The following is a 15,302-nucleotide window of genomic DNA, read 5'->3' as shown; positions in this document are numbered from 1 at the left end:
TCAGTTATTCCTGTTATGGTACTAATGAAATTGTTGAAAATAAAAACAACCAAAAACCAGTAACATTGTGAGGATAATTTTGAGACTTTCCTGGCATATATGTTTTAATTATATTAAACTTCCCATTTTACTGAGGAAGCTGAGAAATCAAATTAAAACTTTCTAACTTTGGTAGAAGCATTTACTTTTAAATATTAAAATAAAATAATTGTTTTTTGTTATCAAACTTGTCAGTTATTAGTGAGGGATACATTACAATTCGATATCTATATATATACATCATTTTGAGTTACATTTTTATGTTAATATTTTTACGTGTTTCTATACATAGGTCGCTATAAGCCCTATAAAAATATATGGCTACACTTTATGTCCATCTTTAGTTACAATAAAGAAAATGATTCATTCTCCTTTCTCCTCCTTTATAATATTCAAATATTGTCCTATTAATAGGACGAAAGAATAAAATAAAATCTGTAATACTGAAAAGCGAATAACTGAAAACTCAATATTAAGAATATCATGTTAAAACACGTTAATATCACGTTAAAACACGTTAATATCACGTTAAAAATGTACATTTATAATTTCTTTTTACAATCCTGCTCAACAATTGTAATAACATAAGAAAACGATTACACTGTTATGTTGTTAACTTCACAAACTATAATAATTCATTACCTCTGTTATATTGTGGATATATATCGTGTTGAATTATCTCTGTTATATTATAGATCTATACTATACTGAATAATCTCTGTTATATTGTGGATGTATATCGTGTTGAATTATCTCTTATATTATAGATCTATACTATACCTAATAATCTCTGTTATATTGTAGATATGTATCATGTTGAATTATCTCTGTTATATTATAGATCTATACTATGCCCAATAATCTCTCTTATATTATAGATTTATACCATGTTAAATTATCTCTGTTACATCATAGATCTATACTATGTTGAATTATCTCTATAAAATGCAGACTTATACTATGTTAAATTATTCATGCTGTATCGTGGATCTATAATATGTTGAATTATCTTTGTTATATTGTAAATCTATGTTATGTTGAATCATCTCTGTTTTATTGTACATGTATACTATGTTGAATCATCTGTTTTATTTTGGACCCAAACTATGTTCAATTATATCTGTTATGGTGTAGGTTATACTATGTTTAATTATCTCTCTTATATTGTACATTTATACTATATTGAATTATCTTTGTTAAATTGTAGATCTATACTATGTTAAATTTTGCTGATTTATTGTAGAGATATACTTTAGTATAATTATCTCTGTTATATTGTAGATCTATACTACGTTGAATTATCTCTGTTATATTGTAGATTTATACCATCTCAAATTATCTCTTTTATATTGTAGATTGTACTATGCTGAGTTATCTCAATTATATTGTAGATCTATACTATGTTGAATTATCTCTGTAATAGTGCAGATCTCTACAATGTTAAATTATCTTTATTATATTGTAGATTGTACTATGTTGAATAATCTCGTTTTTTACTGTACATCTATACTATATTGAATCATCTCTGTTATATTATAAATCTATATCATCTTAAATTATCTTTTCATATTGTAGATTGTACCATCTTGAGTTGTTTTTGTTATATTGTAGATTTATACCATCTTGAATAATCTCTGTTATATTATACGTTTATTCTTTGTTAAATTATTCCTGATTCATTGTAGAGATATACTTAGTATAATTATTTCTGTTATATTATAGATCTATACAATGTTGAATCATCTCTATTACATCTATACTATGTTGAATCATGTTTGTTTTTATTTTGGGCCTAAACTATCTTCATTTATCTCTGTTATACTGTATATCTATGTTATGTTGAATTATCTCTGTTGTATTGTACATCTATAGTATGTTGAATTTTACCTGTTATATTGTAGATCTATACACTGTTGAATTATCTGTTATATTGTAGATCTATACACTGTTGAATTATTTGTTATATTGTAGATCTATACACTGTTGAATTCTTTCTCATATTGTAGATCTATACACTGTTGAATTATTTGTCATATTGTAGATCTATACACTGTAGAATTATTTGTTATATTGTAGATCTATACACTGTTGAATTCTTTCTCATATTGTAGATCTATACACTGTTGAATTATTTGTCATATTGTAGATCTGTACACTGTTGAATTATTTGTTATATTGTAGATCTGTACACTGTTGAATTATTTGTTATATTGTAGATCTATACACTGTTGAATTATTTGTTATATTGTAGATCTATACACTGTTGAATTATTTGTTATATTGTAGATCTATACACTGTTGAATTATTTGTTATATTGTAGATCTATACACTGTTGAATTATTTGTTATATTGTAGATCTATACATGGTTGAATTATTTGTTATATTGTAGATCTATACACTGTTGAATTATCTGTTATATTGTAGATCTATACACTGTTGAATTATCTGTTATATTGTAGATCTATACACTGTTGAATTATCTGTTATATTGTAGATCTATACACTGTTGAATTATTTGTTATATTGTAGATTTATACACTGTTGAATTATTTGTTATATTGTAGATCTATACAGTTGAATTATTTGTTATATTGTAGATCTATACACTGTTGAATTATTTGTTATATTGTAGATTTATACACTGTTGAATTATTTGTTGTATTGTAGATCTATACACTGCTGAATTATTTGTTATATTGTAGATCTACACACTGTTGAATTATTTGATATATTGTAGATCTATACACTGTTGAATTATTTGTTATATTGTAGATCTATACACTGTTGAATTATCTATGTAAGATTGTAGATCTATACACTGTTGAATTATTTGTTATATTGTAGATCTATACACTGTTGAATTATTTGTCATATTGTAGATCTATACACTGTTGAATTATTTGTCATATTGTAGATCTATACACTGTTGAATTATCTGTTATATTGTAGATCTATACACTATTGAATTATTTGTTATATTGTAGATCTATACAGTTGAATTATTTGTTATATTGTAGATTTATACACTGTTGAATTATTTGTTGTATTGTAGATCTATACACTGTTGAATTATTTGTTGTATTGTAGATCTATACACTGTTGAATTATTTGTTATATTGTAGATCTATACACTGTTGAATTATTTGTTGTATTGTAGATCTATACACTGTTGAATTATCTGTTATATTGTAGATCTATACACTGTTGAATTATTTGTTATATTGTAGATCTATACACTGTTGAATTATTTGTTATATTGTAGATCTATACACTGTTGAATTATTTGTCATATTGTAGATCTATACACTGTTGAATTATTTGTCATATTGTAGATCTATACACTGTTGAATTATTTGTCATATTGTAGATCTATACACTGTTGAATTATTTGTTATATTGTAGATCTATACATCGTTGAATTATTTGTTATATTGTAGATCTATGCACTGTTGAATTATTTGATATATTGTAGATCTATGCACTGTTGAATTATTTGATATATTGTAGATCTATGCACTGTTGAATTATTTGATATATTGTAGATGTATACATGGTTGAATTATGTTTTATATTGTAGATCTATACACTGTTGAATTATTTGTCATATTGTAAATCTATACACTGTTGAATTATTTGTTATATTGTAGATCCATACTGTGTTGAATTATTTGATATATTGTAGATCTACACTCTGTTGAATTATTTGTTATATTGTAGATCTATACACTGTTGAATTATTTGCTATATTGTAAATCTATACACTGTTGAATTATTTGTTATATTGTAGATCTATACTGTGTTGAATTATTTGTTATATTGTAGATCTATACACTGTTGAATTATTTGTCATATTGTAGATCTATACACTGTTGAATTATCTGTTATATTGTAGATCTATACACTGTTGAATTATTTGATATATTGTAGATGTATACACTGTTGAATTATTTGTTATATAGTAAATATATACACTGTTGAATTATTTGTTATATTGTAGATCTATACATGGTTGAATTATTTGATATATTGTAGATTTACACACTGTTGAATTATTTGTTATATTGTAGATCTATACACTGTTGAATTATTTGCTATATTGTAGATCTATACACTGTTGAATTATTTGTTATATTGTAGATCTATACACTGTTGAATTATTTGTTATATTGTAGATCTATACACTGTTGAATTATTTGTTATATTGTAGATCTATACACTGTTGAATTATCTGTTATATTGTAGATCTATACACTGTTGAATTATTTGCTATATTGTAGATCTATACACTGTTGAATTATTTGTTATATTGTAGATCTATACACTGTTGAATTATTTGCTATATTGTAGATCTATACACTGTTGAATTATTTGTTATATTGTAGATCTATACACTGTTGAATTATTTGTTATATTGTAGATCTATACACTGTTGAATTATTTGTCATATTGTAGATCTATACACTGTTGAATTATCTGTTATATTGTAGATCTATACACTGTTGAATTATCTGTTATATTGTAGATCTATACACTGTTGAATTATCTGTTATATTGTAGATCTATACACTGTTGAATTATTTGTTAATATTGTAGATCTAAACAGTGTTGAATAATTTGTTATATTGTAGATCTATACACTGTTGAATTATTTGTTATATTGTAGATCTATACACTGTTGAATTATTTGTTATATTGTAGATCTATACACTGTTGAATTATTTGTCATATTGTAGATCTATACACTGTTGAATTATTTGTCATATTGTAGATCTATACACTGTTGAATTATTTGTCATATTGTAGATCTATACACTGTTGAATTATTTGTTATATTGTAGATCTATACATCGTTGAATTATTTGTTATATTGTAGATCTATGCACTGTTGAATTATTTGATATATTGTAGATCTATGCACTGTTGAATTATTTGTCATATTGTAAATCTATACACTGTTGAATTATTTGTTATATTGTAGATCCATACTGTGTTGAATTATTTGATATATTGTAGATCTACACTCTGTTGAATTATTTGTTATATTGTAGATCTATACACTGTTGAATTATTTGCTATATTGTAAATCTATACAGTGTTGAATTATTTGTTATATTGTAGATCTATACTGTGTTGAATTATTTGTTATATTGTAGATCTATACACTGTTGAATTATTTGTCATATTGTAGATCTATACACTGTTGAATTATCTGTTATATTGTAGATCTATACACTGTTGAATTATTTGATATATTGTAGATGTATACACTGTTGAATTATTTGTTATATAGTAAATATATACACTGTTGAATTATTTGTTATATTGTAGATCTATACATGGTTGAATTATTTGATATATTGTAGATCTACACACTGTTGAATTATTTGTTATATTGTAGATCTATACACTGTTGAATTATTTGCTATATTGTAGATCTATACACTGTTGAATTATTTGTTATATTGTAGATCTATACACTGTTGAATTATTTGTTATATTGTAGATCTATACACTGTTGAATTATTTGTTATATTGTAGATCTATACACTGTTGAATTATCTGTTATATTGTAGATCTGTACACTGTTGAATTATTTGCTATATTGTAGATCTATACACTGTTGAATTATTTGTTATATTGTAGATCTATACACTGTTGAATTATTTGCTATATTGTAGATCTATACACTGTTGAATTATTTGTTATATTGTAGATCTATACACTGTTGAATTATTTGTTATATTGTAGATCTATACACTGTTGAATTATTTGTTATATTGTAGATCTATACACTGTTGAATTATTTGTTATATTGTAGATCTATACACTGTTGAATTATTTGTCATATTGTAGATCTATACACTGTTGAATTATTTGTTATATTGTAGATCTATACACTGTTGAATTATTTGTTATATTGTAGATCTATACACTGTTGAATTATTTGTTATATTGTAGATCTATACACTGTTGAATTATTTGTTATATTGTAGATCTATACAGTGTTGAATTATTTGTTATATTGTAGATCTATACACTGTTGAATTATTTGTCATATTGTAGATCTATACACTGTTGAATTATCTGTTATATTGTAGATCTATACACTGTTGAATTATCTGTTGTATTGTAGATCTATACACTGTTGAATTATTTGTTAATATTGTAGATCTAAACAGTGTTGAATTATTTGTTATATTGTAGATCTATACATGGTTGAATTATGTTTTATATTGTAGATCTATACACTGTTGAATTATTTGTCATATTGTAAATCTATACACTGTTGAATTATTTGTTATATTGTAGATCCATACTGTGTTGAATTATTTGATATATTGTAGATCTACACTCTGTTGAATTATTTGTTATATTGTAGATCTATACACTGTTGAATTATTTGCTATATTGTAAATCTATACACTGTTGAATTATTTGTTATATTGTAGATCTCTACACTGTTGAATTATTTGTTATGTTGTAGATCTATACACTGTTGAATTATTTGTTATATTGTAGATCTATACACTGTTGAATTATTTATTATATTGTAGATCTATACACTGTTGAATTTGTTATATTGTAGATCTATACACTGTTGAATTATTTGTTATATTGTAGATCTATACATGGTTGAATAATTTGTTATATTGTAGATCTATACACTGTTGAATTATTTGTTATATTGTAGATCTATACACTGTTGAATTATTTGTTATATTGTAGATCTATACACTGTTGAATTATTTGTTATATTGTAGATCTATACACTGTTGAATTATTTGTTATATTGTAGATCTATACACTGTTGAATTTGTTATATTGTAGATCTATACACTGTTGAATTATTTGTTATATTGTAGATCTATACACTGTTGAATTATTTGTTATATTGTAGATCTATACACTGTTGAATTTGTTATATTGTAGATCTATACACTGTTGAATTATTTGTTATATTGTAGTCATAAGTTAGGAGGACCTTCTCTAGTTGTTATAGCTTTAAACAACTTTTTACACCATTAGGGCCTGTTTGTGTTTTTCTTCTTAACAAATCTTTATAAACTCTGACCACACAAATGTAAGTACAGAGGTAATTGTGAAAAAAATATTATTTTTCCCACTTCATGCTTTTGTCTATTTATTTATAGTTAACCAAAACAGATCTTTAAGTCTGAAAACAAAAGTTGTATCGGTCTACTCTCTTACAATGGAGTAAAATATCAGTGCTTTAACACTTAACAACATCTGTTTACGAAGTGGGTCTAAGTTTCACTGATTCCGTACTCAAACACATCTGACTGAATTTTCCATTCGTTACTTGCTTATCAGGACTTACCAGAAAAAAAAAAATATCATAGTAAATTACTGCTTTAGGTAGGAAAGAAAACGTGTGTTGAAAACGACAGCTTACAATACAAAACTAATTTTTAAGTACGACCCAATTTAGTCTCCGTAGAGATGTACACACAATACCAACAACTTTAGTCTGGATAGAGATGTACACACAATACCACCAACTTTAGTCTGGGTAGAGATGTAGACAGAATTCAACCCAGTTTAGTCCGGATAGAAGTGTTGATATAATACGACGAAGTTTAGTCTGGGTAGAGATGCTGACAGAATAAAACCAAGTTTAGTCTCGGTAGAAATGTAGACAGAATTCAACCCAGTTTAGTCCGGATAGAAGTGTTGATATAATACGACCAAGTTTAGTCTCGGTAGAAATGCAGACAAAAACAATCATGTTTACATTGGGAAGAGATGCAGACAGAGCATGACCAAGTTTAGGATTGGTAGAGAGGTAGACAAAATATTACCAAGTTTAGTCTGAGTGTAGATGTAGAAAGAATACAATCAATTTAATCTGGGAAGAGATGTAGACAGAACACGACCAAGTTTAGTCTGGATACAGACGTAGACAGAATACAGCTAACTTTAAGCTGTGTAAAAATGTAGAAAAAAACAAGTTTAGTCTGGGTAGAAGTGTAGACAGAACACGACCAAGTTTAGTCTGGATACAGACGTAGACAGAATACAGCCAACTTTAAGCTGTGTAAAAATGTAGAAAAAAACAAGTTTAGTCTGGGTAGAAGTGTAGACAGAACACGACCAAGTTTAGTCTGGATACAGACGTAGACAGAATACAGCCAACTTTAAGCTGTGTAAAATGTAGAAAAAACAAGTTTAGTCTGGGTAGAAGTGTAGACAGAACACGACCAAGTTTAGTCTGGATACAGACGTAGACAGAATACAGCTAACTTTAAGCTGTGTAAAATGTAGAAAAAACAAGTTTAGTCTGGGTAGAAGTGTAGACAGAACACGACCAAGTTTAGTCTGGATACAGACGTAGACAGAATACAGCCAACTTTAAGCTGTGTAAAAATGTAGAAAAAAACAAGTTTAGTCTGGGTAGAAGTGTAGACAGAACACGACCAAGTTTAGTCTGGATACAGACGTAGACAGAATACAATAACTTTAAGCTGTGTAAAATGTAGAAAAAACAAGTTTAGTCTGGGTAGAAGTGTAGACAGAACACGACCGAGTTTAGTCTGGATAGAAATGTAGACATAAAACTACAAAGTTTAGTCTGGGTAGACATGCAGACAGAATACAATCAAGTATAGCCTGGGTAGAGAAATAGACAATTTAGAGGAGTGAACAACGTTGTTTGCTCTTCTATGTAAAATATTTTCTCAACCCAAACGAGCCGTTTTTACATATATATTTCTCTACAAGTGGGTTTTCTCGACATCACTGAAAACACGACCAAATTTAGTCTGCGTAGAATTGTAGACAGAATACCATCAAGTTTAGTCAAGGTAGAGATGTAGAAAGAATACCGCCAAATTAGTCTGGGTAGAAATGAAGACAGAATACGATAAAGTTTTTTCTACGTCGAAGTGTATACATAATACAACCACGTTTTATTTGAGTAGATATGTAGAGAATACCGCGAAGTTTAGTCTGGATAGACATGAAGACAAAAAACGTTCAATTTAAGTCTAAGTAGCAGTGTAGACAGAATACCACTAAATTTAGTCTCAATAGAGATGTAGACAAAATACGACCAAGATTAGTCTGAGAAAATATGTGTACACAATACCACCAAGTTTAGTCTGAAAACAGGTGTAGACAGAATATAATTAAGTTTCTTCTGGGTAGAAGTGTAGACACAATACCACCAAGTTTAGTCTGGATAAAAATGTAGAGAGAATACGAGGAAGTTTAGTCTGCGTCGAAGTATATACAGATTACAACTTTGTTTTGTTTGAGTACAGATGTACACAGAATACCACCAAGTATAGTCGGGGTAGAGATGTAGACAGAATACCACCAAGTTTAGTCGGGGTAGAGATGTAGACAGAATACCACCAAGTATAGTCGGGGTAGAGATGTAGACAGAATACCACCAAGTTTAGTCGGGGTAGAGATGTAGACAGAATACCACCAAGTATAGTCGGGGTAGAGATGTAGACAGAATACCACCAAGTATAGTCGGGGTAGAGATGTAGACAGAATACCACCAAGTTTAGTCGGGGTAGAGATGTAGACAGAATACCACCAAGTATAGTCGGGGTAGAGATGTAGACAGAATATCACCAAGTATAGTGGGGGTAGAGATGTAGACAGAATACCACCAAGTTTAGTCGGGGTAGAGATGTAGACAGAATACCACCAAGTATAGTCGGGGTAGAGATGTAGACAGAATACCACCAAGTATAGTGGGGGTAGAGATGTATACAGTATACAACGAAGTTTTGTCTAAGTAGAGATGTAGACAGAATACAACTAAGTTTAGTGTGGGAAAAATGTAGACAAAATACCACCAAATTTGGTTTGGGTAGAGATGTAGACAAAATAGAATGAGTTTAGTCTGTGTAGAGATGTAGAGAGAATACCACAAAGATTAGTCTGTGTAGCAGTGTAGACAGAACATAACAAAGTTTAGTCTGGGCAGAAGTGTAGACAGAATACCATCAAGTTTATTCTGGGTAAATATGTAGAAAGAATACCACCAATTTAGTCTTGATGGAGATGTAGAAAGAATATTATTAAGTTTTATTTGGGTAAAGGTGTAGACGGAATATCACCAAGTTTTCTGGGTAGCAATATAGACACTATACCATCAAGGTTAGTGTGAATACAGATATAAACAGAATACCACGCAGTTTGGACTAAACAGAAATAAAGAGAGGATTTCATAAAGTTTAGTCTGGGTACAGATTTAAACAAAATACCTTCAAAGTTAATCTGGGTAAAAGTGTAGAAAGACTACCACCAAGTTTAATCTGGTTAGTGATGTAGACAAAATACTTCCAAGTTCATTCTGGGTAGAGACGTAGACGTAGACAGAATACAACCAAGTCTAGTCTGAAGAAGAATGTAGACAGAAAACGACCCAGTTCAGTCTGAATAGAAATGTAGACAGAATATCATCAAGTTTAGTCTGGATAGAGATGTATACAGAATACGACTCAGTTTAGTCTGGGTAAAAATGTAGACAGAATACGAGGGCTGTTCAAAAAATACGCGGACTGTTTGAATTGGGCGGCTCCAGTTGGTTCCAGGAGAATCCGCTTGGTGTCGCTAGGTTCGCACAGATCAGCTGATTACGACGCCATTTCCCGATTGCAGATATCTTCACTTGTGTATTAGCTACGCGGTTTTAAGTGAAGTGCGATTTTTACGTTTGGCGGATTTTAGAATGAATGACCTGAAGGAGCAACGACTTGCTGTGAAATTTTGTGTTAAACTTGGAAAATCTGCGACTGAAACTTTTGCTATGCTTAACACGGCTTACGGTGATGTTGCTATGAAGCGTACGGCATGTTTCAAGTGGCATGAACGTTTTAAGGATGGTCGACAGTCCATTGAAGATGATGAGCGTCCTGGACGTCCTTCCACGTCAACTGACGACCCACACGTTGACAAAATCAACACCCTGGTGCGGGCAAATCGACGTCTGACTGTCAGGGAGCTTGCTGAAGAGTGTGGGATATCAGTTGGATCTTGTTACGAGATTTTGACCGAAAAATTGAAGATGCACCGCGTTGCTGCGAAATTCAGCCCTCAGAACTCGTGAGTTTTTGGCCAAACACTCGATCACTGTTCTTTGTGATCACCCACCCTACTCACCTGACCTTGCTCCTTGCGATTTTTTCTTGTTCCCCAAACTCAAAAGACCCTTGAAAGGAAGAAGATTTGAGACGATTCCGAGATTTAGGCAAATGCGACGAAGGAGCTGGAGGACATTACAAAAGAAGCGTACCAGGACTGTTTCAACAAGTGGAAACACCGTTGGGATAAGTGTGTGCGTTGGGGAGGAGAGTACTTTGAATGGGTCCCAGACCTGTAACTTCCAAATAAAGTACATTTTGTTTTATGACGTCTGTCCGCGTATTTTTGAACAGACCTCGTACAACTAAGTTTAGTCTGGGTAGAAATGTAGACAGAATACCACCAAGTTTTGTCTTGGTAGAAGCGTAGACAGAATACAATCAAATTTAGTCCGGGTAGAGATGTAGACTGAATACAACCTACTTTAGTCTCGGCAGAAGTGTAAGTAGAATAACATAATGTTTAGTTTGAATAGAGATGTAGACAGAATACGACCCAGTTTAGTTTGGGTAGAAGTGTAGACAGAATACGACCAACTAACTTCTGAGGAAAGAGTAACATAAAACTATTTTAATTTTTCTTTGATATCTGTTCTTCTGGCTAGACATATACAGAGTTCGTTACTTAAGATTCAAACAAGAACTATACAATCTGACTACAGGAAACAAGTTTGAAGTTATGAAATTCTACATTCCAATTCCTTGATAAAACCAATTTTCAAGGTTCGATTGATGATTAAAACAGTGATCTGAGATACAGCACATTGTTTACATCATGTACTTAGGTGTGCTACTATTAAACACTGTATGCATTAAGTAAATAACCATTGACCTGACATACTGAACACTGCTTACATCATATACTTAGTTGTACTGTTATTAAACATTATATCCATTAAATAAATAACCACTGACTTGAGACACTGAACATTGTTTACATCATGTACTTAATGTGCTACTATTAAACACTGTATTCATTAAGTAAATAACCATTGACCTGACATACTGAACACTGCTTACATCATATACTTTGTTGTACTGTTATTAAACATTATATCCATTAAATAAATAACCACTGACTTCAGACACTGAGCATTGCTTACATCAGGTACTTAGGTGTGCTACTATTAAATACTGTATTCATTAAGTAAATAACCATTGACCTGACATACTGAACACTGCTTACATCATATACTTAGTTGTACTGTTATTAAACATTATATCCATTAAATAAATAACCACTGACTTGAGACACTGAGCATTGCTTACATCATGTACTTAGGTGTGCTACTATTAAATACTGTATTCATTAAGTAAATAACCATTGACCTCACATACTGAACACTGCTTACATCATATACTTAGTTGTACTATTATTAAACATTATATCCATTAAATAAATAACCACTGACTTGAGACACTGAGCATTGTTTACATTATATACTTAATGTGCTACTATTAAATACTGTATGCATTAAGTAAATAACCATTGACCTGACTCACAGGTATACATTGTATACTTAATGTACTAGTGTTAAACACTGTATTCACTAGATCAATAAAATAAACACTTTCAAGGAACTTCTAGCATCCTTTTATTAAAGTCATTCTTTGCGGTCTCCAGACACTTAATATCTGCTAATAAGCAGCCACTACTTGTCAATTCGTGTCTTTGTCCACATCCTGTCAATACGCAGTCATGCCCCTAAATAAATCCATCATCTAGCACACATGTGCAAGAAACGTTCTTTGATTATTTAGATGGTGTAAAACGTAACACCATTATTTTCACCTCTTCTTTCAGTTTCTCTTCTGTTCAGTGTTCTGAAACGATAGATTATTTATCGAATTAAAATGTTTTATTATCTCATTCTACGTCATATAGTTTTAATATCAATGTTTTATTATATAATTATATTTCATATAGTGTTAATGTAAATTATTATCTTGCAATTCTACTTCATATAGTTTTACTATGAATGTTTTATTATATAATTCTATTTTATATAGTTTTAATGTAAATGTTTTGTCTTGTAATATTACTTCTTGTATTACGTAATTCTAATTACGATATTTTTTAAGGAAAAAATACTACAAATGAAATGGAAAATATTAAACGTTTCGTTTATATATAAGAACCAACACAAGGTTAAAGTAGGGTTAAATGGCATCCGTGAGGTTCTCTATTTAACTTTAGTGGATTTTGTCAGAAATTATCATTTTTGACAACCTGTCAAACTCTTAAACATAAATCTACTGATTATGCATTATTTCATATATAAATATAAACATTTAAATTGTCTCTATTCTTTGTATGAGGTAACGTCTATAAAACTAATATCAGTGATAATATATTGTGTTGTTAGGATGTTTTGAAATGTGTTCTAACACTAACAGTAACACCGTTAGGTAAAGTAACTTGACGTTAAGTCAAATACAAACATATTTATAAACACAAATATTTATATATATGAATTTGTTTTTGAATTACCTTTATAAGTTCTGAGAGAGAGTATGTTGTGTTAATAACTAAAATAAAAATAAAGTAACATGAAATTGTGTAAAATCAGCCAGTCTTTGAATATCACTTAAAGATATCTTACCTGATTTAAACCCCTCATCCTGGATAGCTTAGTTTAACACTTTGAAGGTTCTTGGGTGCAGTGTTTGTTGTTCCCTCGGCCCTGATGGTAAAACGTCACAAAGAAAGGAAATTTAAGAAACTACAGCAGATGTACAACACTTTTTATGAGAAAATGTAACTAAAAGCATGAAAAGTTCAGGTATTTATAAAAGCCAGTGCTAAAATTAGAATCTGAGATCATATTTAAGAAGATTTCGTCGAGTGAGGTCTAAAAACGTACAGTTTTACATATCTTTCTGTTATCTAGTAATGGATACTACAAATTAACAAATCCACCTCCTGTATACCATCTACTTCGCATTAAAACGTAAAGGAAAATAAATGTTTATTACAACCAAGTACGTTTTATCCTTTTAGAATCCAGAGTTAGAAATTTGTGTCGGAATGTAAAAACGTTAAAATGTGCTATTTAAGTCTCTATCTGGGTGCACACGTACTTTTATTCGAAAGAAATTTTTTCTGTGTAGTTTTTTATTAAAACTATAGTGATAAAATATCATTTTGAGATTGAGGAAATAAGAATAGAGACTAACAAATTCGTTCTAATAAATTATGTATTTTTACTAATCAGTTCATGGTGTTTTTTAACAGGTTTTTATACTATAATATCAGAACAACAGTGAAACATTAATAATAATTCATTAATTAGACGTACTTTACGGCAGCTTCGAGAAATAAAACATTACAAGCAGTTTTGGTATAATAAGTAAAACACAGTTTAAGATAACGTAACCTTGAGCTAAATGCAGAAAATTTATCATTTTATTAAAAAAGATCGATTCAATTTTATACTTAAATCGTTTTGAAATTAAACTATTTTATATCACCAACGTTTTTGGGACAAGTCAGTCTCTATTGTATATCACCAACGTTTTTGGGACAAGTCAGTCTCTATTTTATATCACCAACGTTTTTGGGACAAGTCAGTGTCTATTATACGAGGGCTGTTTATTTTTAAACGCGGACTGACGACATAAAACAAAATGTACTTTATTTACAAGTTACAGGTCTGGGACCCCTTCAAAGTACTCTCCTCCCCAACGCACACACTTATCCCAACGGTGTTTCCACTTGTTGAAACAGTCCTGGTACGCTTCTTTTGTAATGTCCTCCAGCTCCTTCATCGCATTTGCCTAAATCTCGGGAATCGTCTCAAATCTTCTTCCTTTCAAGGGTCTTTTGAGTTTGGGGAACAAGAAAAAATCGCAAGGAGCAAGGTCAGGTGAGTAGGGTGGGTGATCACAAAGAACAGTGATCGAGTGTTTGGCCAAAAACTCACGAGTTCTGAGGGCTGAATTTCGCAGCAACGCGGTGCATCTTCAATTTTTCGGTCAAAATCTCGTAACAAGATCCAACTGATATCCCACATTCTTCAGCAAGCTCCCTGACAGTCAGACGTCGATTTGCCCGCACCAGGGTGTTGATTTTGTCGACGTGTGGGTCGTCAGTTGACGTGGAAGGACGTCCAGGACGCTCATCATCTTCAATGGACTGTCG

The 15,302-nt window shown here is 30.3% G+C and overlaps 1 protein-coding gene across 6 annotated transcripts in view; it reads right to left on the bottom strand.

Annotated features, from left to right (window-relative positions):
* Positions 1-11,708: 11,708 nt before the first annotated feature.
* The window catches only part of LOC143245390 (uncharacterized), a 30,206-nt gene continuing 26,612 nt past the window's right edge, over positions 11,709-15,302 (bottom strand). For 3 of the 6 annotated variants that reach the window (XM_076491673.1, XM_076491674.1, XM_076491675.1), the window contains 2 exons: positions 13,765-13,884; positions 11,709-12,985 (listed from right to left, as the gene is read on the bottom strand). In XM_076491673.1, the coding sequence (XP_076347788.1) occupies positions 13,798-13,884 (87 nt within the window). In that variant the 3' untranslated portion in view covers positions 11,709-12,985; positions 13,765-13,797. The remainder of the gene's footprint in view (positions 12,986-13,764; positions 13,885-15,302) is intronic. The other 3 variants (XM_076491676.1, XM_076491678.1, XM_076491679.1) reach the window with 1 other exon arrangement.

This window comes from Tachypleus tridentatus, chromosome 2 (assembly GCF_004210375.1).
Source record: "Tachypleus tridentatus isolate NWPU-2018 chromosome 2, ASM421037v1, whole genome shotgun sequence".
In the NCBI taxonomy this organism is placed as follows: domain Eukaryota; kingdom Metazoa; phylum Arthropoda; class Merostomata; order Xiphosura; family Limulidae; genus Tachypleus; species Tachypleus tridentatus.
Note: the sequence above shows the minus strand (reverse complement) of the source record. Positions and strands in the feature narration are given on the sequence as shown.